Source organism: Podarcis liolepis (genome assembly GCF_965112155.1).
Source record: "Podarcis liolepis genome assembly, chromosome: 3".
Lineage (NCBI taxonomy): Eukaryota > Metazoa > Chordata > Lepidosauria > Squamata > Lacertidae > Podarcis > Podarcis liolepis.
In genome coordinates this window covers 20,135,875-20,161,702 of record NC_139557.1, presented here as the reverse complement: position 1 = coordinate 20,161,702, position 25,828 = coordinate 20,135,875, and the positions used below count along the sequence as shown (strand labels likewise).

At 44.1% G+C, this 25,828-nt stretch overlaps 3 protein-coding genes across 4 annotated transcripts in view; all 3 read left to right on the top strand.

The window, feature by feature from the left end:
• Positions 1–8,934, top strand: part of LOC310703420 (uncharacterized protein) — a 28,618-nt gene extending 19,684 nt beyond the window's left edge. The window contains exons 4-5 of one of the 2 annotated variants that reach the window (XM_083495795.1): positions 5,184–5,302; positions 8,876–8,934. In XM_083495795.1, coding sequence (XP_083351921.1) covers positions 5,184–5,302; positions 8,876–8,910 — 154 coding nt within the window. In that variant the 3' untranslated portion in view covers positions 8,911–8,934. Of the gene's footprint in view, positions 1–5,183; positions 5,393–8,875 lie in introns of those variants that run through there. The other variant, XM_083495793.1, reaches the window with a different exon arrangement.
• LOC310703363 (cytosolic 5'-nucleotidase 1B-like) lies at positions 8,914–16,647 on the top strand. The gene is made up of 6 exons (XM_083495691.1): positions 8,914–9,473; positions 10,055–10,222; positions 12,021–12,150; positions 13,384–13,506; positions 14,178–14,362; positions 15,468–16,647. The coding sequence occupies exons 1-6, from the start codon at positions 9,324–9,326 to the stop codon at positions 15,828–15,830; spliced, it is 1,119 nt and encodes a 372-aa protein (XP_083351817.1). The 5' UTR covers positions 8,914–9,323; the 3' UTR covers positions 15,831–16,647.
• Positions 16,648–20,314: 3,667 nt separating this feature from the next.
• LOC310703372 (retinol dehydrogenase 14-like) lies at positions 20,315–25,626 on the top strand. Its single transcript, XM_083495709.1, has 2 exons — positions 20,315–20,744; positions 23,399–25,626. The coding sequence occupies exons 1-2, from the start codon at positions 20,343–20,345 to the stop codon at positions 24,014–24,016; spliced, it is 1,020 nt and encodes a 339-aa protein (XP_083351835.1). The 5' UTR covers positions 20,315–20,342; the 3' UTR covers positions 24,017–25,626.
• Positions 25,627–25,828: the final 202 nt, after the last annotated feature.

Below are 25,828 nucleotides of genomic sequence, written 5' to 3'. Positions count from 1 at the left end.
CATGGGAAATATTTTTGAGCCATTCTATTAATAACAGCGGGGCCTGATTTCTTGGTTTAAACTTACCCCCTTTTCACATTTTCTGTGATATTTTCCAGATATAAACTGTTATGATGAAGAGTCACTCAAAAGAGGGAGAAAGCTGCAATTATGCTCTTTTCCCCCACCCCAGAAGAAGGGAGAACAGAGAGATTGTTTTACATACATCAGTGAAGGACGTACTAATAAAGATTGGTCTGGAACATTTCTTTTTATGACGATTGACTTATCAGCAATAGCCATTGTAGCAAATCTGGAAATTACATAATTGCCAGAAACTGTAGATATTTTACTTGGCAAAGCCTCTAGGTGTCTCTGATTTATTATTGTAAGAATTTGGCTTTCCGGAGATGAAGACATGTTTAATGAAAGAACAGTAGAATGCACATGATAGAAGCAGAGAGTCCGGCTTTCAAAGGTGCTCTTCCATGACACTGTCACTATCCTGATAATGCAAATAAACTAACATGAAGTTGTTCAAGATGGCAAAGTACGCAGGGCTCGCTTCCAAAGGAAAATAGTGACATCAACCACTGTCCTAGCACTAATCAGTTTTTGATCATTGGAGAATCTGGCCAGGGGATATTTACTAAAGTATGTTGTGTACTAGTTTGGCACATTAAATTCCGTTTCCTGACATTTAAAACGGATTAAACCTCTTCCTTTTAACATTGCATACTAAAATGAATTTATAAATTGCCAAAACCTCAACATGGATGCCTTTTTGACATATTGAAATGGAGTTGGGTGATTTATGCTTTTCTAAACAAATACTAGAAGCCATTATTAGAAAGGAAAGTTGTTTTTAATATTTTCTTTTTCATCCCCTGCTACAGTAACACACCAGAAGCAAAGCATGCTTAAAGAAATAAATGTGCAACTATAAATTGCAGCCCCAGCAATTAAAAACTTGCATTCACAAATTAAAATGGCCTTCCTCCCATTAAACAATGAATTAATTTGTTAAACCCATTAGGGCTTTCTTGTCAGTAACTGTGCCACTCAGAAATAAGTCCCATTGTGTTGTGTGGGACTTACCATATTTTTTGCACCATAACACTCATTTTTTCCTCCTAAAAAGTAATGGGAAATGTCTGTGCATGTTATGGAGGGAATGCCTACGGGTGGCATGCCTACAGATTTTCCTCCTCTAAAAACTACGTGCGTGTTATGGTCGGGTGCATGTTATATAGTGAAAAATACGGTACTTTCTGGTAGTGAGGGTTGGTGGGAAGCTGCTTCAGCCCAAAGGTTGAATTTCTTCATGGACCATAGCCAAAAGTGGGTGTGGCCAAAGCCAATGGATGTGTCTCTCACCTTTCTAACGTAGGATACATTCCAGTCGCACAAAAGCCAGTGATTTAAAAAAACAAAATAAACCGGTTATTCAAAAGTTACAGTACAGCATTTTCAATTAATAGACCCCCTCCACAGACACCTCTGTGATGATGATGATGGCATTAAAATATCCTGTACTTCTTTAATAAAAGAGAAAAAGGGAGGCCAGATTGTATCAAAGGTATCTTTTTGGAAGATGCCCTTGATAAGTTGGTGGTGGTATGTGAGGCGTTCCGACCGAGCAATACTCCAGATGTTATTATCCTAAGTCTCTATTCATATATTAGAGGTTTGGTTCTATCGCTGGGCAATAACTAGTCTAGGTGCTGTGAAAAGGAAGGAAATTAATTCTTTAGATTTAAGGGTGGCGTTTACGGTCAAATTGGGACCCCCTTCCATCTGGAGAAGCTCCTGCCCATTCTAGACTGGTCTACTCAGAGGAAGGTCCTATTGGTTGAGGTGATGCTTATTTTCCGATCAATGAGTATAGGATTGCAACCTTAGCCCCATCAAATTCAGTGAGAATTTTCCTAAGTAAAAATGCATATCATTGGACTGTAACTCTTACAGTCCTAGGTAAAGGGACCCCTGACCATTAGGTCCAGTCGTAACCGACTCTGGAGTTGCGGCGCTCATCTCGCTTTATTGGCCAAGGGAGCCAGCGTACAGCTTCTGGGTCATGTGGCCAGCATGACTGAGCCGCTTCTGGTGAACCAGAGCAGTGCGCGGAAATGCTGTTTACCTTCCCGCCAGAGTGGTACCTATTTATCTACTTGCACTTTGACGTGCTTTCAAACTGCTAGGTTGGCAGGAGCAGGGACCGAGCAATGGGAGCTCACCCCGTCATGGGGATTCAAACCACCGACCTTCTGATCGGCAAGTCCTGGGCTCTGTGGTTTAACCCACAGCGCCACCCGGGTCCCTTCCTAGTTGCCATACATACTATAAAAATAATAAAAGGAGAGATCAGGATAGGATGTTATTAATGGCAGAGCAACTGGGACTAGAATTCCTTTCTTAGAAGACAAGGGATTTGCTGGTAGATTCCATGTGTCCCGTCTGAGGAAAACCATCCTCCTGAAAGCTTCAAAACGAAAGCAAAGGGTGTTAAAAGGTTAAAAATCAGAACTATTTACATGACTTAAAACGTGAGTGTGACAGCATCTGCAGACTGGGAATATTGTATAGACTCATGTTTGACATGGACCATATGAAACCCATGGAATCGAATAAAGATGCCTGGAATATTACATGAGCTGAACTGTGGGTTTTGACATATTTGAAGTACCAGGTTGTCGAGGAATTAAATGGAAAGGAATGCGTTTTGCAGTTCGTTTTCATCAAAGGAGATTTGCTTTGGCAAATTGTTCACGAGAAGGTTCCCCTTTCTGATAAAGAGTTTTCCTCTTGGCTCAAGGCTGGAGAGAGTTTCCTGAAAATATAAGTACTATCTTCTCTTTAATACCTCCTTACATTTCCCATGCTTATCAGTTTCGAAGGTCAACTGAACTCAGCTGTTAGAATCCATGCAGCTGCTGCCTCCCACTTCAGCCGCCTTGGAGCAGTTAGAAAAGAAAGGAAGATATACACATTGGCCAACTAAGTGGGACCAGAGACTGGAGATTTGTTGGCACGCACCATCAGAATCAGGCCAAACACTGGCAGTTTGGCAGTTCTTGAACATCTTTACAGAGACATCATTATCCTGTTGGAACACACATACCACCAGATTAAAATGTGATGCAAGATGCAGTTTCCACAGTACAATAGGGTTTTCTCTCTAGTGAGTTCAAGATTGCAGTCTAACAGGGTTTCAATAGGTACCACAGTCGTGCATCCCCCCAGATGGTGGTGTTTTAAAGGCTGATTAGACAAATGAATGGAGGAAGATGGTTATCGTCATGGCTAACACCAGTTGATAGACTCTCTTTGCTGCCAGGAATAGTGAGAGAGGGCTGTTGCCTTCAAGACTTGCTTGTGATCTTTCCACAGGCATCTTCTTGGCAATTGTAAAAAAAAACCAGGATGGTACCTAGATGAGGAATGGACCCTTCAGATGTTGTTGAGCTCCAGCTCTCATCAGCCCCCTGGCAGAATGGCCAGTGGTCAACGATGATGGGAGTTGTAGTCCAATACCATCTGGAGGGCCGCAGATCCCTCATCCCTGATCTAGATGGATTGATTGATGGTTCCGTCCAGTAGGACCCAGCTTCTGCTCTTGTAATTATGCAGGAGTAAATCCCAGGGAACGCAACAAGGCTTGCTTCCAAGTCACTATGCCTAGGGTTGTACTTGCACAGCAGCCTTTTGCAAATTAGGACTCAACATTTACCAGAGTGCTAGGCTACACACCTGCGTAGACCTAAGAAATTTAAGTTGGAGAGAGAGACAGCGCTGCCAAACTCCACACTTGGAAGGAATTGTGTATTCCCAAAGAGAGTCGGCAAATGGTTATCTAAAAGACTTGTTCAAAGTGCGACATGAGGAAACTAATCTATATTAAGTGGTCTGTGAGTAGTAACTGACCTTCAGAATATTAATGTCCCACACATTAGGAAAGAATTTCAGCATGGATTAAATGCATTTAGAACTGTAATAAATTCACATTTTTTTGTACAGAGCAAAAAGTGTCCCCTGGTTTTATACACTGTGTAAAGCACTGAAATATGCACACATGTTTTTATATTTATTAACATAACTTCCTCCCCCTCTTTTTTATAAAGTGCAGATATAATCCTGGCCTCCCCCAGTAATGGTTTTATTCTGTCATCTATTTACTCTTCAAAACAAATAATCACCCGCACTCAATCATAACCATTTTATTTGGCTGATGTCACTTACTTAAAATTATATATGTTTATGTTGGATAGTGAATGTCACATCTGTGTGCGCTAATTTCTTAAAGGATGTTTAGGTATGTGGATAATTCAGCGTCAATGAAAAGTTGGACCACGCAGTTCACACTGTAAGTGCTTGAAACCACTGAAGTGAGAGTTATTAAATGTTGAGAGGATATACTAGGAATAAAAACAGTAATGGTTAAACTAAAGTGACAACTATCTATTTCTCTCTTCCTCGTCTCATCTGGCAGGAACAAAACTGGAAGCCTATATATATAGGCTTTGTATATTGTAAATTGGAAGAGAGGAAGAACTCAAATGCCACCACAACCTACAGAATCTACCATGGAGTCATCATGGCAGCTACAGGCAAATGTGATAACAGAGGAATTGAGCTACCTGGCCACACCTCAGACTCAGCCGTATTGCTCAAATAGGAGAAAGGGTGACATAGCAGTAGTGAAGTTCAAGTTTCAAACCACTGGGCAAAGATAATTTGCACGCACTCCTTCCCTGATCAGATGCTACTGTAAGTAGGGTTGTTACAGGACATGGGAGGCATTGTGGTCTAAACTACTGAGCCTCTTGGGCTTGCCGATCGGAAGGTCAGTGGTTCGAATCCCCATGACGGAGTCAGCTTCCGTTGCTCTGTCCCAGCTTCTGCCAATCTAGCAGTTCGAAAGCACGCCAGTGCAAGTAGATAAATAGGTATCGCTGTGGCAGGAAGGTAAACGGCGTTTCCGTGTGCTCTCATTTCCATCAGTGTTCCGTTGCACCAGAAGTGGTTTACTCATGCTGGCCACAGGACCCGGAAAGCTGTCTGTTGGCAAACGCCAGCTCCCTCAGCCTGAAGCGAGATGAGCGCCACGACCCCATAGTCAGCTTTGACTGGACTTAACCATCCAGGGGTCTTTACAGGGCAAAAGGGATAGTCAAATTCCTTCTTTCCCTCCTTCCTTCCCATAGGATAATGTTGGCATCCAGCTCCGCTCCCCACTGGTCTCCCAGAACCAGAAGAGCTATGAAGAGGGTGGAACCAGACAGACGCTCTGCTGAAGTCTCAGATTGCTTGGGATGGACCCAGGGTAAGAGGCAGCTGAGGGAACTGCAAGAAGGCAGGGACCTTCAGTTCTCGCAGATGCCTCATTGGGGCAAGATCTAGCAGGATGAGTTGTTGTGCTCACTAGTCCTCAGCTGTTTTGTTTCTTTGAATTGTAGGCTCCAGTGTGGGAATGTTCAGGGATGCAGGAGAGGATACAGTGGTACCTCGGGTTACATACGCTTCAGGTTACAGACTCCGCTAACCCAGAAATAGTACCTAGGGTTAAGAACTTTGCTTCGTGATGAGAACAGAAATCATGCAGCGGCAGCACAGCGGGAGCAGGAGGCCCCATTAGCTAAAGTGGTGCTTCAGGTTAAGAACAGTTTCAGGTTAAGAACAGACCTCCAGAACGAATTAAGTTCTTAACCCAAGGTACCACTGTATATTGTTTGATTATATCCTTTCCAACTTGTGTTAACGAGTTCTACAATTTAGCAGAGTAACATTCCCCCTTTTAAACTTGCACAGCGGATGTGTTTGCTCAGGCTTGCTAAAGCCTCTATAATAAGTTTCATTGATAATTTCCCCTTTAGTCCCTCATAAAAAGATAGACATGACACAGTCTTCTATAAAAGTATCAAAAGAGTTTACTCACTCACATTCTGTTCACAAATGGATCCCAGAAGGCAGACTTAAGTTAGAAAAGTAATATACCTGAAAACTATCCCATAAGGAGATAGTCCCTTTGTCCTCTCTTGGCTGGAAGCATCTTAGGCTAAGCAGATGTTGCTTCTTCAACAAATGTGGTCAGAGAGAGACGGCTGACCAGTCCTGCTCTATTGTTACCTGGGCAGGTGAGGTCACACCCACCTCTAGTCACATGCAGAGGAAGTCTGTCCCAGCCTATGAGAAACAGGAAGTTCCAACTAGCTGGTCCAGACATCCCCCCTTATATCCACTCTAGGGATGTTGTACTTGACTGTTCTTGTGTTTCACATCCCACATCCGGCTTCCGCCCAACTTTGGGGGGACCCATTGCACGTGTGACAACATGCACACGGCACACATGTGTGACGTCACAAGCTGGGAGGAGGCCGTGAGGCCCATTACAGCCACAGGGACGCCCAATGGGGCCCGCCGCAGCCATGGGGGTGCCACGTCACACCTACATGGATACTAAAGTTTGCAAGTGACAAAACACCGTGGTTTAAATGTTCAGGAACATTATATCCCTGCAACAAATATGTAGGGAGGACGTGTAGACTGCAATAAATCAACAGCAACTGTGGCCTCATTGCACTAATTATCTGGAAAGGCCTGTGCAGTGAATAAAAGGCTGCATACAACTAAAACGGTGGGTTGATTTATCAAATCAGTTATTGTGGCCAGCCTGAAATCACTAACTGCATTAAGACTGAGAATAATGAGGGGAAATGAACCACTCTTGTAATCAGAGAAGGTAGCTGGATTGGAGAGAATACATCACGTTAAAAACACTCAGGAAATGCCCCTCTCCTGCTCATGAATTAGTCTGAAAAGGTTTGAAAGGCCAACATAAAAAATAAATCTTAATTTTCCACCACAGATGGTGGTACTAATCTTGCAGAAATCCTGCCCCAGTTTGAAAAAGACTGTGTGCTAAGACTATCAACAGAGAATAAAACGAATAGAAAGTATAAAAGCATTAAAGTGAGTGCAACACACTTTTCAAAAACCTACAGCACAATCCCTAAGCACATTTGCTTGGAGGTAAGTCCCACTGAATTCAATGGGACCTACCATATAGTAAGTCTGCACACGATTACAGCATATCTCATGACATTTCTCTGGCTATGCTCAGAATGGATGTGTCAGCACTGAAACTAAAACATGGGTATGATTTTTTGGAAGCTCAAAATGCAAATTCATAATTTACGAGGGAAGAGATTTTGCCACTTACACACTGGTGCTCACCAGAGTTAATTTCTTAGAAGTGTAGGGAGTCTCCACTTCCATCGTCCAGCTTGCACACTGAGGTCCAGCTCCGAGGACCTTCTGGCGGTTCTCTCGCTGTGAGAAGCCAAGTTACAGGGAACCAGGCAGAAGGCCTTCTTGGTAGTGGTGCCATCCCCGTGGAATGCCCTCTCATCAGATGTCAAACAGATAAACAACTATTTGACTTTTAGAAGACATCTGGAGGCAGCCCTGTTCAGGAAAGTTTTTAATGGCAGCATATAAATAACAAAACGATGGTGACATACCGTTGTAAACATACTGTAGGCTTGTGCAAAGGAGCTGCAGCCATTCAGGGCTTACTGACAAATGCAGTTTCTACAAAGATTTGTCACGACTTCACATTTTATGACGTGTGCACAGCATACATGTAAAAGTATGGATCAATTCTTAGGTCCAGTCAAAGGTTTCTTCTTTGAGTAAAGGTAAAGGGACCCCTGGCCATTAGGTCCAGTCACGGATGACTCTGGGGATGCAGCGCTCATCTCACTTTACTGGCCGAGGGAGCCTGCCAGGTCATGTGGCCAGCATGACTTAGCCACTTCTGGAGAACCAGAGCAGCGCATGGAAACACCGTGTTCCTCTTCTTCTTTGAGTACTAACAGTCAAATTCACAACTCAGATAAGCCAAACTCTTTATTGATCATTAGCAAAAATCCCATAATTATGCATGGCAGGAGGACTTGCATTCTGCAAGGTTTTGCTGTGGGGATGGTTAGTATGGAATGTGGATGGGTGTAGGCAGGGGATGAGTGAATGAAAGAATGAATATGAGTATTAATGGACTATGCAGAATTGTACAAAATGACAGGAAGGATTCAAAACCTGCGGGACCAGAGATTTACAGAAGATTGGATGAAGTATATGAATTATTTGAAGAGCAACTGTAATCAACAAATTACGCTAGTAGGACTACAAGAAGTTTTGTAAGGAGAAATATACGAAGTGTTACAAAGTAGAAAAAGATAGAGATATTGGTTATGAGTTTGAAATGTAATAGGGAAGATAGGAAATGCATACTGAGAGATTAGATTGGAAAATTTTCAGACAGGATTGATGGAAGTCAAAAATTTGAATAAGATGTAAAAGTATGTTTAATTACTGTTGAAAATTATATGTTAAAAAAAATTAATAAAAAATATATTTAAAAAGAATGAATATGAGTGACAAGAGATTCCAATGAAAAGTCAGGAAGAACTTTCTGACAGTAAGAGCTGTTCGGCAGTGGAACCGTCTCCCTCGGGAAGTGGTGGGGTCTCCTTCCTTGGAGGTTTTTAAGCAGAGGTTGGGTGGCCATCTGTCATGGATGCTTTGGATGAGTTTTTTGCACTTCATGGGGTTGGACTAGATGGCCCTTGGGGACCCCTTCCAACCCAACAATTCTACAATTCTAATATTGTCCCTCCCTCCCAGCAGATGTCACTTTGTCATTTTTAAAAGACACCCAAAGGCAGCCCTGTGTACAGGGAAGTTTTTAGTAGTGTGATGTTGCATTGTGTTTTTACTATTTATTTATTTTTTTGTTGGGAGAAGCCCAGAGTGGCTGGGGCAAGCCGGTCAGATGGGTGGCATATAAGCAATAAATTATTATTATATCATTATTGTTACTGTGCGTGATCTCCAGCCGGATCCTCTTCGTGGGATGCGAGTCCCCCTTAACACAACCCTGCGGAGTTAAGCGCGCCTAAACGTCCACTGCAACCCAGGAAAGGCGCGCGTGTTTGCGCGCACGATCGCCGCCCAACCGGTTCGACGGCGCTTCCTCCTCTCGCCTGAGCGAAAAGGCACCGGCGCTCCGAGGCGCAGCCCGGCTTCCTCCTCCCGTCTTCCCCGCCCTGTGCCTGGGGACAAAGGGTGTGGCGGAGAGAGGCGCGGACGGGCGTGCCGAGAAGACGGAAAACGACGGGGCCCGAGGCAGGGCTGGGCATGCCCTTTCTTCCCCCCTCGAGCCTGAGCAGTTGCCGGGGCGTCCGAGGGGTGCCTGGCGCTCTGCGAAGCTTCCCTCCCCTTGCGGGTGCCCTTTCGGCCGGCTGCGCGCCGTCGAGCCCCAGCCGGCGACTCCAGGCCGGAGGATGAGCGGCTGCAACCCGGACAAAGAGGAAGAGCAGCGCGGCTGCAAAATGGAGCTGCTCTCCGAGGAGGAAGTGGCCGTCGCCGAGCAAGACTGGGAAGCGGCCAAGGCTGCCTACGAAAGCCTCGCCTCCACTAAGAGACCCCGGCCCGTGAGTTGAAAGGAAAAAAAAGTGCAGTGCAAGGCCACGGGGTTCGTTGTTGGGTTTTTTTTACTCGGGAGTAAGAGATCCCGCCCTCTGGGGTCCAAGGAAGCGCGCAAAGGGCAACAGCTTCCTAGGAGAGGCTGCGCAATGGCGCAAGCGAGTCCTTCCTTCCCCCAACCACTAAATGGCTGTCCCTTTCTTCCTTGTACCGCTGCTCCTCGCCCCAAGTGGTTACACGCCCCTGGCTGGTTTTCTCTGTAAAACAATTCAGACTGGCCTCCATCTCTCTTTCTCATGCGCCCCCCCTCCCCGCGCACTCGTACCCTTCCTGATCTCCCCATCTCTCTCACACATACCCACACACACCATGGGCGTAGCCGGGGGCGGGCAGGGAAGAGCTGCCCCCCTAAATCAAGTAAATATATAAAAATAACTAACGGAGGTTCTGCCTCCCCACTTAAAGCCTGCCCGCCCCCGGCTACGCCCATAAATCCTAGCTGCATCCATGGCACACACACTCTCTTCCCCCATAAGGCTGACTCCTCAATAATGTTATCATAATTCTTTCCCCTCCCGCACCCCTGCAGCCCAAACCCCAAAACGCCATCACCATCGCTGTTTCCTCAAGGGCTCTCTTTGATATGGTGGAAGAGAGGAAAATCTACGAAGAGCAAGGCGTGGAAAAATATGTGGAGTATCAGCAGGCGAACGAGAACGTCACCCTGAAGCCCGGCCCAGCTTTTGCCTTGGTGAAGGTAAACCAGATTCCTCCCAAGCAGTCCAGTTCCGTAGGGGCTATATATATATATATACATATACACACATTATCATTCTCTGCATCCCAGAGCTGCAATTCTCCCTCCCCGCCACCTGGTTTTCCTCTCCTTTCCCTGCCTCTGCCCAAAAGCAATAATCTGGCTGCATGTTACATAATCCTGCTGCCAGATAAACACACAGACTTTCAGAGTTAGAGGAAATATTAAAGATGGCCTCCTGCTTTCCCTGGTGGTGGTTCCTTGAAAACACACACACACAAAAATGATGCTTCGGGGTTCCAGGCCACTTTTTACTGAGGGGCTGGGAGTGCTAAATGAGCGCACCAAAAACCGAGAGTGAAACTTGAGGGAGACAATTGATTCCCATTGTGCCTCGTAATCCTAAGAGAGACCAAGTGAAAAGTAGAGACGATCCAGTTTACAATAGTTCATTCTGTTGAGACTGGGATAAAGATCTGTGTTTTCAAAGTATCTTAGCGGACAATGGGCAAAAGCAACATGGAAGATTTGGAGCTCTGCTAGAGCATCGGCTCTGCATGTATCCAACGTCTGTCTCCAGCCTCTCAGCAGAGCTGGAAATGTCTCCCATCTGAAACACCTAAGAGCTGCTGCATGGCCCGTGTAGACACTATGCAGCTAGAGGGATAGATGGTATCACACCATTATCAGGCAACTTCCTATATTCTGAGACCCTACCTGCCCACAGACTGTCCTGCCAGAGTGGTGCATGCTCTGGTTATCTCCCACTTGGTCTACCGCAATGCGCTCTATGTGGGGCTACCTTTGAAGGTGACCCGGAAACTACAACTAATCCAGAATGCGGCAGATAGACTGGTGACTGGGAGCGGCCGTTAAGACCATATAACACCGGTCCTGAAAGACCTACATTGACTCCCAGTACGTTTCCAAGCACCGTTCAAAGTGTTGGTGCTGACCTTGAAAGCCCTAAACAACCTCGGCACAGTATACCTGAAGGAGCATCTCCACCCCCATCGTTCAGTCCGGACACTGAGGTCCAACTCCAAGGGCCTTCTGGTGGTTCCCTCACTGAAAGGAGTGAGGTTACAGGGAACCTTCTTGGTAGTGGCGCCCACCCTGTGGAATGCCCTCCCAGCAGATGTCAAGGAGATGGGTAACTATGTAACCTTTAGAAGACATCTGAAGGCAGCCCTGTATAGGGAAACTTTTTAAGGTTTAATGTTTTATCGCTTTATTATTATTATTCTATTGGAAGCCACCCAGAATGGCTGGAAAAACCCAGCCAGATGCGCGGGGGTATAAGTAATAAATTATCATCATCATCATTATCATTCCTAACTCTTTTGAAAGCAAGACCGGCAGCATTTTCTGCAGTGTGTAAACACTTCCATTTTCTTTGTTTTCATATGCAGTGGTGTCTACTACATTCTGCTCAGTAATTGGAAAGGATTTCCTTTCTCTTCCCCCCACCCACCCCTGAAAAAATGGGTGCCAAGCTGAACAGCCTTGGGTAACCTTACAATACAGCTAACCTTACAATCAATCGATAATTGTAGGTGCCCAAATTGAAAACTGCAAAACGCACTTTCTCCATAACTGTTAGAAGGTGGGGTTTGGGTTTGTTCCTTTTGCACCAAAATTTAGCAGGCCTGCTTATTAATAGAGCACATTATGGAAGTTCAGCTGGCAAGTGCATTCGTTTTCTAGATGGCTTCCCACATGTCCTGGTCAGAAGATCTGATGAAAACAGCTAAAATTAAGCTAACGCATGAACTCCTCTATGTTTGCCCATTCACAGGCAGTTGAGCTGGTGAACGCCCGACTCCGTGAGCTGTATCCAGATGATGAAGAGCTGTTTGATATTGTGCTTATGACTAATAACCATGCTCAAGTTGGGGTGAGACTTATCAACAGCATTAACCATTACGGTGAGTCTGGAGGTCTGAGTTCCTGCCCATCTGGCTGTGCTGCTACTCTTGTCATGTGTCTCACTGTTGTGCCTCCTCAGCACAACTCAAGAGAAGGCTGGGTTTCCTCCTGCACCTCTGTGCAGAATCCTGTGGGATTTCTGGAACCCAACAGAGGCTAGGGTAGCCCTAGATTCAAGATATATTTGAAAGAATTACTTGAGTTATGCCTGGCAAGATTTACTTGCCAGATATAAGAAGCTGTCATAACTGGCTCCAAATGTCCCACAGATTAATGTTGTTGGACATCTGGCAACCTGGCTGAAAAGCAACATGGTTTCCACATCTTCTCCCTCCTCTCCAAGATGATTTGGTCCTTTCCCATCTTGTCGCATCTGCTGTGTCCCTACCCCTGGCCCTGAAAAATGGGCTGGATTTGGGGAGCGATGCAACTGAAAGCTGCAAAGGAAGGACTGCGAAGCTAGGGGAGGAGCACAGAGGACATGGATGGAATTGAAAATGGCAAGGAGGAATTGAGCGACATAAAAATCACAATGGTGGGGCTGCAGAGTTGGGACGAACTAGCTAGGGCTGGGTTGGGGGACCTGTGGCCCCTTCCAGATGTTGGTGGAACACAAGTCCCACCAACCCTGGCTATGATTGCTGGGGCCAGTCCCTGCACTGGGGTGGCCGGGTAATTGGATTTTGACTGGCCTTTCTGAGGGTTTTGTGTGCAGCATCTGATTTTCACTTACATGTGACTTTCACTAATCCAAAGTTTAGGGGATGGTGGAATAGATCAGGCTAAGGAACATGGTAGGGTACCACAATCCCTGCCTGACCACCATAATGATGTAGCCGTCTGTTCCCAAATTTATTGTTTGGGGTAGAAGCTAAATGTATTCAAATGCCCTCCGTGGCCGAGACCAAATCAAATACTTGTCCCGTGTAATTATTAAATTGTAAATAACTGTATGTAGCAGGTTGCAACCAAATTCCAGGAGGCCAAGTCCATAACTGTGATGCTGCTCTCCCTTATGATGGTGTGGCAGATCTCTTTCAGATTCTCATGTAGAGACCATGAGAAATTAACATCGGATTGGAAGCATCTCTCACCTCTCCCATTTAAACCAGCTCCCTACATGCCTCCCAAAGGAGAACACAGCTGCCATGTGATTGTATTGCAAGAAAACCTGTGTGTCTTGTGCATCAAATGATTCTTAAAAATAAAATAAAAATTCTTATCCATTCCAGGCCTGCTAATTGAAAGGTTCTGCATGACTGGAGGGAAGTCTCCCATCGGGTACCTAAAAGCGTACCTTACAAATCTGTACCTTTCTGCTGACTCTGAAAAAGTTCAAGAAGCCATAGAAGAAGGTGTGGACAAGTTATTTGCTTGCTTCAATCATACACTAGCCCAAGGGTCACCAGCCTTTTTGGACCAGCGGGAACATCCTGAATTTTGAGCCCCAGGACATGCAGCGTGGTAGAACCCAGTTGCCTTACACTTAGTACAGATTTCAAGTATATCAGTACAAGAATGTGCTTCTGGGCTGTCATCCAAAGTATTCTACAGACGTCTGTAGAAATGAAGAAACATAATAGTAAGATGGTCCATTTCATCGGGCCAATGCCATTGGGTTTAAGAAAATGGAAGTTTTTCAGTTACATATGAGTCCTAATTATGAATGATGAAAGTATGGCCTCCTAGTGAGCAAACTCAGTTGACATAAAAATGAATGCAGTCTGAATTTGTGTCCAGCCTGGGACTTGCTCCTAAGCAATTGTGCAAATGGTGATTGCAGCCTTGCAGCACAATTGGATGCATTTTTGCATTCAGTGGGGGTTATTTCCTGGTGTGTTTAGGACTGCAGCCTTAGTTACTCTAGAAAGGCAGTGGTTTAGCCAGAAAATGTTTACTGCATCAAGCACACAAACCCCTATGCTTACCACCAAGGTGTGATCCTTTATTATGCTCTTATAACAATGGACTTTAACTTATACGAGATACAGATACAGACCTAACGACTTCTGAAATATTTCCGCAGGAATTGCTGCAGCCACATTGTTCACTGGGAATAAAAACGTCCCTTACGATGACAAGCAACTCCGAGTAGCCTTTGATGGAGACGCCGTTCTGTTTTCTGACGAGTCTGAAATAATTGTGAAAGAACATGGCCTGGATAGGTTTTTTGAGCATGAGCAACTAAATGAGAACAAGCCTCTGGCACAGGTATGGTGGTCAACGTTTGCTATAATTTTACCCCTTAAGTTATTGGAAGCCTTAACAAGCGTTGGAAAGGTCTGTGGAAGAATCTTAGATCAGAAACAGATTCTGTTTTAAAGGCATAACAATAAATCTTTAACGTCCTGTCCTGATAAGGTTGGTTACCCTGGTAAGGTAAAGGTAAAGGGACCCCTGACTATTAGGTCCAGTTGTGGCCGCCTCTGGGGTTGCAGCGCTCATCTCGCTTTATTGGCCGAGGGAGCCGGCATACAGCTTCCAGGTCATGTGGCCAGCATGACTAAGCAGCGCACAGAAACGCTGTTTACCTTCCCGCCGGAGTTGTACCTATTTATCTACCTGCACTTTGACATGCTTTCGAACTGCTAGGTTGGCAGGAGCAGGGACCGAGCAACGGGAGCTCACCCCGTCGCGGGGATTCGAACCGCCGACCTTCTGATCAGCAAGTCCTGGGCTCAGTGGTTTAACCCACAGCGCCACCTGCATCCCGGGTACCCTGGTAGAACCATCCAAATGTTTAGTCTCCAAAAGAAAGACAAGGATGGAAGCCAACATTCTCTTATGTTTAATGGAAACTGCAGCTGGTAGTTTAAACCTACTGCTTCTTGCCCCCAGGTCTAGGGTTTCCCAAACTTCAGTCTCCAGCTGTTTTTGGACTACAGTTTCCATCATCCCTCACCAGTGGTCCTGCTAGCTAGGGATGGTGCGAGTTTTAGTCCACAAACAGCAGGAGACCCAAGTTTGGGTTTAGTCAATGCTGAACTAGATGACTGACATTGAGTGCCCTTTTAAAAAGTTGGGGGGTGTATTGGTTTGTTTTTGTTTTCATTTTGATTATGTATTTTTTGTTTTATATTGCGATTTTATGTTGTACGCCTGGAGACCTGCGGGTATAGGGCGGTATACAAATACTAATAAGAATAAGAATAATAAATGGTACAGTGATCAAACTTAGCCTAAAGCAATGTCCTGCGCACCTTTTCTCTAGCTAAAACTTTTATTCGTCCTTTACACTTTTTACAACCCTCATAGTTCTCTTCTGAATCACCGGCCTCCATATGGTAAATGTGTTTCTGATATTTTGTGCCTTTAGGGTCCTTTGAAAGGTTTCCTGGAAGACCTTGGACGACTCCAGAAGAAGTTCTACGCGAAGAACGAACGGCTAGATTCGCCAATCAGAACGTATCTGGTGACTGCCAGAAGCGCCGCCAGTTCTGGGGCCCGAGTGCTGAAGACTCTGCGCAGCTGGGGAGTGCAGATTGATGAAGCCCTCTTCCTCGCAGGGGCACCTAAGGGACCAGTCCTGGCAAAAATCAGACCTCATATTTTCTTTGATGATCAGATGTTTCACATAGAGGGAGCACGACAGCTGGGTACGATTGCTGCGCACGTGCCATATGGCATTGGGCAGAAGTACCACAAGTCCAAGCTGAAAGACAGCCCTGCCAAAAATTAACTTGCTTTTTCAGCCTAGCCTTGAATGTGCTGTTGAGTCTGAAATTTCCATTCTTGGACTTTTATCAAGGTTTAGATTTAAGTGCGACCTCCAGTTTCCTGATCTATTTTTAGAGGAGATATATATTTTTACTATAAATATATATTTTGGGAGAAGTTGAAATACTTGCATATACACTCCTAAACAGATTGGGTTTTAGTCGACCTTTCTAACTTGGGCTCTTTGGCTATTGGGAAATATTAGCACTGTAATACTTAAATCATTCCCTCTGCTCTACAGAACCATGAATGTAGCAGAAGACCATGCGTTCGTTGCTGTGTCTTGACGAATAACCAGTGCCTAGTGCACACTTTGCACAAAAGCTATGGAAATATGGGATTTTGTATGTGTTACTGCTTTATTAGACAGTCTGTTGCCCTGTGTGCACACCAGCTAGACTGCAGGATCCAAGTCAGTGGAATGCAATCAAAATGCAATCAATAGTTTCCATTGATTGGAATGTGATGCAAATAGCACTCCTTTCATTTAGTGATTCTGAATACAGGCCCAGTGCATTATCTAGAACTTGAGCTGTGCTGCATTATTATGCACACAGACACCTGCTACCACAAACGCCAAAGTGGCGGTATATGTAACTGTTAATGGCAGTCAGTAGACCGGACCCTGCCTTCTATCTAGTGCGTCCCATGGTTTATGCTGTGTGAAAGTGGTATAAACCAATTAGTAAATGTCTTGTGATTTATAGGGATACACATGTACCCTCTTCTTTTTTAAAGCTACTTGTCTGGTTTAATAAAAGCGGCTTTTAGAGACTTAATCAGCATTTTTCTATTTATTCAAGAGTCTTTTAAAGGCATATTCATGAACAGTTGTCCCATAGAAGTAAACTATATATTCTTGCTTTAAGTTGCACTATTGAAATGAATGCAGCAACCATTCATTCCCTGCATAGATACGGTATTAATAGGCTAATATTTCTAAACACTTTTAAATGTATCTTGCATAACCACTGCAATTAGATTGCCATGTTTCATTCAACTGGGACTGTATGGCAAAATTATTCTTCAGATTGCTCCATGGAATGAGAATAACCATTACTTTTGCCCTTGGTTTAATCATTTCCCTATCTGTGCCCTCTTTTAAGGACATAAGGCAGACGTCTGTGCTCAAAGTGTATTCAGGCATTTGTATTAAGGGCCCAGTGCACCTTCCAGCTCCCAAAACAGAAAGCACTACAATTTTATTCTCTGATATCATCCAGCTTGGTCAGAAACAAAGTTCTATGGGACTCAATTCCAAGTACAGATTATGACAGTGATAGAAGCCTATGAAACATGATACTGATACACAAGGAAGAGGAGTGCACCTTTCAACATTATGTACCTATTTTCCCATTATGCGTCTACCCATGGATGTACTGAATCATTATTTAACACTAGTGGAGTTAGACCTGTTTGACTGGCATGCTATTTACTATATGCCTTGTTGAGAACAGAATTCCTCAAGGGCAAATTATGAGCGTACCAAGAGATAATATTTGGGGAGTACCACCCAGGTTGGCAATTATGATAAACGGAGCGCCCAGATGACATCTTTCTCATAAAAAAAGAAACCAAATCTTGGATTGGATATGCCAGGACCATAGCTAGGGGGTGGTGAGGAAGGCCCCCGCCAGGGGTGCAGGCGAGGGGTGGGGCGCAAAACTGGCTATAATATATATATAAATAAATTAAATAGTGGATTTTCTGTGAAAGTATTCATTACAAGGTAAAGTGCGTGAGGAATTGAATGGATGGAGGAGGTTGGGGTTGAGGAGAGGTGGAAAGAAGAGCTAATTTGTCCATGGCTAGGGGGCGCAATCTGGACGGTTCTGCCAGGGGCGCAAGTTCACCTAGATATGGCTCTGGGACATGCCATAATAACTCCATACTACATTATGGTTGGTTAAACCACAGAGCCTAGGGCTTGCCGATCAGAAGGTCACCAGTTCAAACGCCTGCAAAGGGGTGAGCTCCCGTTGCTTGGTCCCTGCTCCTGCCAACCTAGCAGTTCGAAAGCACCTCAAAGTGCAAGTAGATAAATAGGTACCGCTCTGGCGGGAAGGCAAACAGCGTTTCCGTGCGCTGCTCTGGTTCACCAGAAGTGGCTTAGTCATGCTGGCCACGTGACCCAGAAGCTGTACGCCAGCTCCCTCGGCCAATAAAGCGAGATGAGTGCCGCAACCCCAGAGTCGGTCACAACTGGACCTAATGGTCAGGGGTCCCTTTACCTTTACATTATGGTTGGCTTTTATCAGCCTCTAACCAGAAGCTGCAACATGACCAATGGATCCTTCTCTACCTTGCAGTGTGGGGATAACTCTCTCAGCCACGACACCACATGCAATATAGGGATAATAACACTGAACTGCATTTTCATTTGCAAAATAGACACACACAAAATGCCCTTAGAAAGAGCATGAAGCTCTCATCTTTTCTCATTATTTCCTGTGGGAGCAGACATTCCTATCTTGCATCTAGAGAAAGGCCTTGTAAATCTAACCCTTTTAAAGTCTATTGCAGCAGGTGGAGAACCTTTGGCTCTCGCAAGAGTTGGTCTGCAACTCCCATCACTAATAATATCATTGGACATGCTGGGTCAAAGTCCAATAGCAATCAGTTGTCCCGCCTTGTTCAACGTTGGTTTCATTTGCAAGTTGAAAATATTTTCGCCTTTGGAGCGCAGTCAACATTCTTGCTGGCACTGCTGCTTTGTATATATTTGTTTTTAATGTAAAATATTTATTCTCTGCTTAACACAAACCTAAGCAGCTCACATAACAAATATAAAATACAGTGTTGCTAATGCTACTTTTTAGTGCAGTGTTGTAAGAGGAAAATAAATATCTGGAAAACCCTATTCTATTGCATAAAAGTAGGTAGATATTGAAAGACAGAGCAGGGATGAATGTGACTTGTGACCCTCAACAACACAGATTCCTATTTTCATATCACTCTTGGTTTAAAATGGATTCATTAGGTTTGTAACCACACCCTTCTTCCACAAGGAGCCCAGGGCAGCTAACAATTTTGTTGGCGTCCATCTGTCTCTGGAAACAATGGAAGAGTGTGCTTTTTGAGGTGAAGTAAAACTTTTGGAAGGTCATAGCACCTGCTGTGGCTATAGAGACCAATACAGGAGAGACATGTTTTGTTGCAACTGGGACAGCTGAAGGCGTCCAGTTGTGCTGTACAACATAAAGCTGTGTAAAACACAAAGCAAAACCAAATTGTTAAAACTACACAATTATTGTATATTATACATAAACGAAGTGTCCATCAGCAGCACAGTTCTAAAAATATGTCTTTCAAAACCAAAATTGCCCGAAGAAACAAGAAAATCCTTAATTTGCTCTTCAAGACTTTTGATCCCCTGGAAGAGAGTTCCGTAAGTGGAGTGCTGCCATTTATTTTACCATGCACTTAAATTTTCTCCTATGGCAATAAATGGGTATTTTTGAAACACTTAAGTCTGCTTATTTTTTACAGTTTAAAAGAAAGAAAGCAGCTGATGAACAGTAATGTAAAGCTTTGCTAAAATGCTCATTTCTCCCACCATCTTACAGATCAGTATTGAGGTTTACACTTGGGTTTTTTTAAGAAAGGAATTTCTCACTTTTTGGTAGGGATGGCAATAACTAGATTCGGTTATTTACCTCACAGGACAGGTGTAGCCATCTGTAAGCAGCTGCACCTTTTTTTTTAGTTGTTTGTTGGCTTATGGAAATCTAAGCTGTGGCTTCCCCACATGGTGCAGAAATGCATGGCGGACTTCTTTCCATCTCTGGGCTAATAACATCCGCTTAGCTGCGGTAAATAAGATAAAGTCCCTACCAGAGAAGAATGGCAAATCAAGTTGATGAATTATGCCGAAATGGCCAAAATGACCAAACTTTTAATAAGGAATGGGGGAAATTTATAATTTATCTTAAAAACCATTGTAAACAGCTAAAATCGTTAGTGGGATTGGAATAACACTTGTGCTGTTGATGGTGAATTTTGGACATAATGGAGATGTAAAAGATTTGGATTGTTATAAAAGATGCAGGAGGAAATGACTAACCTTGTTTTTATGTTGCGTGTTGGATATGAGATTGTAAAACTTTAATCTGAATAACCAAATAAATAACTTTTACCCAAAAAGAAAGAAACGCGTCGTTGCTATCGCTGTTCCTTACAGTGGTTCTCACCAGATGTTTTTGGCCTACAACTCCCATGATCCCTAGCTCACAGGACCAGCGGTCAGGGATGATGGGAGTTGTAGGCCAAAAAACACCTGGGGACCCAAGGTTGAGAAAGGCTGCAAGTTCCAGAGAGCTCGAGAACTACACCTCCCAGGATGCCTCGCGAAGGGCCAACCGCAACGCGGCGCTGAGGAGCCTCCGCGAGCGGCGCGCATTGGGCCGCGCCGCTCCGGGGTTGCGCGTCGCTCGGCCCTTCCGCCCTCACGGTCTGGGGCGGGGCTCCGAGGGCGATGGCCGCCACTGCCGCCGCGGTGGTTGTGGCCGCTGCTCTGGGCGGAGGGCTGCTGCTCCTCGTCCGGCGCCTCTGGCCGGCGGCGGCCGCGGGGAAGGGCAGCGCTACGGCCGCCGCCGCCGCCGCTGCCTTGTGCCGGATGGAGGGCAAGACGGTGATCATCACGGGCGCCAACAGCGGCCTGGGCCGGGCGGCGGCGGCCGAGCTGCTGAGGCGCCGCGCGAGGGTCATCATGGCCTGCCGGGACCCGGCGCGCGCCGAGGAGGCGGCCCGGGAGCTGCGCGCCGAGATGGGCCTGAGCTCGCGGGAAAGAGGCGGAGGCCGAGGGGAGCTGGTGGTGCGCCAGCTGGACTTGGCCTCGCTGGGCTCCGTGCGCCGCTTCTGCCAGCAGGTGCTGCAGGTAAAGAGACAAGCCCGCCTGGCTGGGCTGCAGCTAAAGAGCTAATAATAATAATAATAATAATAATAATAATAATAATAATATCATTTATACATACCCGGCCCATCTGGCTGGGCTGCAGCTAAAGAGCTATTATTATTATTAATAATAATATCATTTATACATACCCGGCCCATCTGGCTGGGCTGCAGCTAAAGAGCTATTATTATTAATAATAATAATATCATTTATACATACCCGGCCCATCTGGCTGGGCTGCAGCTAAAGAGCTATTATTATTAATAATAATAATATCATTTATACATACCCGGCCCATCTGGCTGGGCTGCAGTAAAGAGCAATCATCTCATCATTATTAATATTATTATTAATAATACCCTGCCCATCTGGCTGGGCTGCAGCTAAAGAGCTGCTGCTGCTGCTAATAATAATAATAATAATAATAATAATATCATTTATTTATACATACATACCCGGATCATCTGGCTGGGCTGTAGCTAAAGAGCTGCCATTATTATTATTATTATTACTATTACTGTTACTATTATTATATATCCTGCCCACCTGACTGGGATACACTTAAAGAGCTACCACTATTATTAATAATAATAATACCCTGCCCATCTGGCTGGGTTCCAGGTAAAGAGCTATGATTATGATTTATACCCTGTCCATCTGGCTGGGCTGCATCTAAAGAGCCGCCATTATTATTATGGGCCGCAGCTAAAGAGCTGCCTTTATTATTATTATTATTATTATTATTATTATTATTATTATTATTTCCCACCCATCTGGCTGGGCTGCTGCTAAAGACCCTTCATCTTTGATCCCTACTGACTGACTGAGGTATAGAATTTCAGAATAAATAAGTGGGGCTTTCATCTAAGTATGCATGTCTTGGGGTCCAGAGTTCAAGGGACCACAGAGTCAAAAAAATTGTCGAGTCGGAAGGGACCGCAAGGGTCATCTAGCCCAACCCCCTGCAATGCAGGGATCTTTTGCCTAACTTGGGGCTCGAATCCACAACCCTGAGATTAAGAGCCTCGTGCTCTACCAATTGAGCCGCCCAATGTATGCCTAAGAATTTATTGGTAGCTCCCTTCATCTGTAGTTGTTGCTGTTTAATGTAGCAGTCTACCCAAATGGCACAGCACAAAATGGTTTTCTCTTTGCGCCATAAGCATTAGCAGTGAGAATATATCTTTGCTGAATCTGAAATGCAGACTAGCCAGTATGAGGGCGGTTACAGCCTGATCTTATTGATTTAAAGACAGACAACCACAGGGTGGATAGAGAAGAGGAGCTGGTTGATCTGGTTTTGGCCTGGCTTGTATCAGATGCAAACTTGTTTTGTGAAGTACACACAGTATCCTTTTCCCAAGAAGAATGACATGTCAGTAATAAATCTTAGAATTATTATCACAAAAGCTACATATATAGGAAAATAGAATCCAGTACATCTGAAGGGGACAGATACAGCAATATCATTCATAAAAGAGCATTTGACCTTCCAATGTCAAATCTTGCCATGCAACTATTAATAGCATCAAAAGAGAGTAAAACAGTGACAATTTAGCAGAAACAACAAAGTCATAAGCTGTATTTGTTTTGCATTCCTTGGAATGTCACTGGAAGTCTCCTTTCACCCAGTAATCAACAAGTGATCAATTAAATATGAGAAGAGTGTCTGGTCACACCAAATGAGCCAAATGAGCTTTCACTCTTATATGTTTTTGGAGATATGATATTTTGAAATAATTGACCTGACAATCCTGGCACAGTGCTTCTGTATAGCTAAATATTATTAGTGAACGAGACTGCAGTCCTGTCCCTGCTTACCTGGGAGTAATCCCCACTGAATTCATTAGGACTTAGTTCTGTGGAGACATGAATAGCGTTGCACTGTAAATGGCTTGTGTTTCAGCAGCTGGAGTGTTCTCCAATAACATTTAATTGCTATTAAAAATGAGATGAGTTCCAGAACTTGTATGTGTTAGGCCATGCTGCTTGTGAAAAGTGTTTTTAATTGCATTTTTTCTTCCCCCCTCACTTTCCCCAAAGATATCAGAGAGGGGCAAAATGCCCTTCTTTTGAATCACAAACCTGTGACATCGGCTAAGCTGAGAGATTGATTGACACATAGAAAGTCACCTAGGGAGAGTTTAATGACAGAGGAGATTTGAACCCAGTACTTGTCCAACTCTACATTGGGGGTGGGCAACTAGTAGCCTTAGGCTCACATGCTGCCCTCAGCCTAATTTCAAGCAGTCTACTTTTTATGTGGCAAAAAGAAGAGAAAAAGGAGGTGGCAGAGAGAGGGGGAAGAGAGAAAGGAGTGGCAGAAAATGGGAGAAAAGAGCATGGGCCTACCCACCACTAATATGTCCCATCCCAACAAAACCCTAAGAGGAAAAACATTGACAGGAAAAGAAAGATCAATAGATTCAGGTTGGAGTGAGCGGAAAATCAAAATGGTGTGTGGCCAAATCAATAAAGGTATTGCTAACATTAGAAGTGGTCAACTGTAAAGGGTTTCAGGCTCGCTGTCACTTTTAAGGGATCAGACTTTTTAAACTTTATTTTTTAAAAAAATGAATAATTTTAATATTATTACATTAGTATGTCTGACTACTTTCCCCCTCTGTTGTATAAAGGAAGAGTCTAGGCTGGATGTCCTGATCAACAACGCAGGGATATTCCAGTGTCCCTATATGAAGACCGAGGACGGCTTTGAGATGCAGTTTGGCGTCAACCACTTGGGGCACTTCTTGCTCACAAACCTCCTCCTTGGACTTCTGAAAAGCTCTGCGCCCAGCAGGATTGTGGTGGTTTCCTCCAAGCTTTACAAATACGGCGAGATCAACTTTGATGACTTGAACAGTGAGCTAAATTACAATAAAAGCTTTGCTTATAGTCGGAGTAAACTGGCCAACATACTGTTCACTAGGGAATTAGCCCGTCGCTTAGAGAACACAGGGGTCACGGTCAATGTGCTGCATCCCGGTATTGTCAGAACAAATCTAGGCAGACATATACATATCCCTTTGCTAGCCAAACCCCTCTTCAATTTGGTATCTTGGGCTTTCTTCAAAACCCCTCTGGAAGGAGCCCAGACTTCAATTTATCTGGCCTCCTCCCCCGAAGTAGAGGGTGTATCTGGGAAATATTTTGGAAACTGCAAGGAGGAACAACTGTTGCCCAATGCCATGGATGATTTGGTTGCAAGGAAACTATGGGATATCAGCGAAGTGATGGTGGGGCTATTAAAATAAAGGTCAAGGAGAAGCACTGTATCAAAATAGTGTCAATAGATAGTCTTTCAGAATTTACAGTTTCTTGCTTCTGTTATCTTGCCTCATTGCAACAGATGGAGCCCAAGTTATTTTGCATCTCTGGCTGGGATTTATCACAATCAATGCAGACTGTGTTTGTTTTTTTAAGAGAAAATATCAGAATAAATTAATATTTAAAGAAAATAATTAGAGGTGGAGGTTTTTGTATATTTTGGGCTGAAGGGAGATTTTTGCTGTTCTGCAAACAAAACGGAAAGATGTCTGCTTTCGTAGGTGTTTTCTGATAGTTCAGTGCTTCATATCCGAATTAGCTGTGCATGGTACTGTATTTGAAATATGTGGCAGCTTCATTTTTGTGCTCCAAAAAGGAATTCCAAGAATATAAGACAGAGAAATCACCTGTGAATCGCTCGAGTCAATGAGTATTTTTCTGCTTTGGTAAGGAAACCCAGCTGAAAACAGCTCGGCATGATGTAATAGCACCATTGTACACTGACTGGTTCTCTAGACATCTCTAGGAACAGTATTCCGGATGCAGCTGATAGCATATTTCAGTCAAAATTGATGTATGCCTAACAATGGATTGCATCTTTGATGTTTTCTGACTTTGCAAAGCAGTTATTGCATTATTGCCCTCCTCCACCACCTCAACTAAAACCTCTTACTTCAGGTATTCTTCTTTGGCTTGCAGCACCTCACAGATCACATTTAGTCAAACCTTTTAGGTTTAGTGTATGGCACAGGGGAAAGTTACTGCTTTGCATATGCTTACCAAGTCCCGATCCACAACTGGCTTTCTGTTTGTTACCTTTGCACACCTGAAGTGAGTACGTGGTTCTTCCAGAATCAGTAAGCCATGACATGGCATTCCTATACTTCTTAGCTGAGACTGTTCTCCTTTAGCGCAGGTATGTGTTAAGAAAGTTTCACTTATATCCATGGAACATTATAATATAATACAGTGTTTTGCACGGATTCACATACATCAATTTTATGTCCTTGGAGTTATTTTGAGTGATTTATACTAACAAAATATGATCGGGGCATTGCATAGAATCACAAACAAGAATCTCAGAGCAAATCACAAGAGGTGGGAGTGACACACAAATCATTATTCAAAAAGTACAATTCATAAACAACCAGATTCCCACCTGTAATTGATTAATGCTAGTGTACTCGCATTAATGGCGAATTGTGACCTAAGCTGCTATAGCCCACTTGGCAGTTTAATGCTTTTACAAGCTACAGGCCAAACACAGTGATTCTGAGCTTGTTTCTTAGAAGTAAACGTATCTCAGATTGAAGTGTCAATTGGCTGGAGTGGGTTCTGAGTCATTGGACTAATAAGCTGCCATCTAAGTTTGCACTACTATACAAGAACACTGACCCAAATTTTGTATACATATGCACAGATACAGAACACCCACCCTCACCATCAGTTTAAACTTGTCTTGAATTAACACCCACTATAAATTTTCATATAGATTCTCTGCCATGCAGAGTCATTTTTCACAGTATTTAGGATTGAGTTTAGTTACCTAAATGTGCCTCCTTTTGTTGTACATAAATAAAGGTATATCTTAAACAAACACATAGCAAAGTTATCTGTGTGCATCATTGTTGTGTTTCCTTATTTAAATTAAAAGCTTTGAAATGCTTAATCTACGTTTGTGAGGATAGCAGGTAAGAGGGAGAGAGCACAAAGTGCCAGAATAAAAGAGGAGCAGTACAGTGGTACCTCGGGTTAAGTACTTAATTCGTTCCGGAGGTCCGTTCTTAACCTGAAACTGT

Excerpts from the sequence above, each read along its gene's own strand:
- LOC310703363 (XM_083495691.1), top strand. The coding sequence starts at position 9,324 with ATGAGCGGCTGCAACCCGGACAAAGAGGAAGAGCAGCGCGGCTGCAAA. Across the intron at positions 10,223-12,020 it reads CAGCTTTTGCCTTGGTGAAG|GCAGTTGAGCTGGTGAACGC; the intron begins GTAAACCAGATT and ends GCCCATTCACAG. Across the intron at positions 14,363-15,467 it reads AGAACAAGCCTCTGGCACAG|GGTCCTTTGAAAGGTTTCCT; the intron begins GTATGGTGGTCA and ends TTGTGCCTTTAG.
- LOC310703372 (XM_083495709.1), top strand. The coding sequence starts at position 20,343 with ATGGCCGCCACTGCCGCCGCGGTGGTTGTGGCCGCTGCTCTGGGCGGA. Across the intron at positions 20,745-23,398 it reads TCTGCCAGCAGGTGCTGCAG|GAAGAGTCTAGGCTGGATGT; the intron begins GTAAAGAGACAA and ends TGTTGTATAAAG.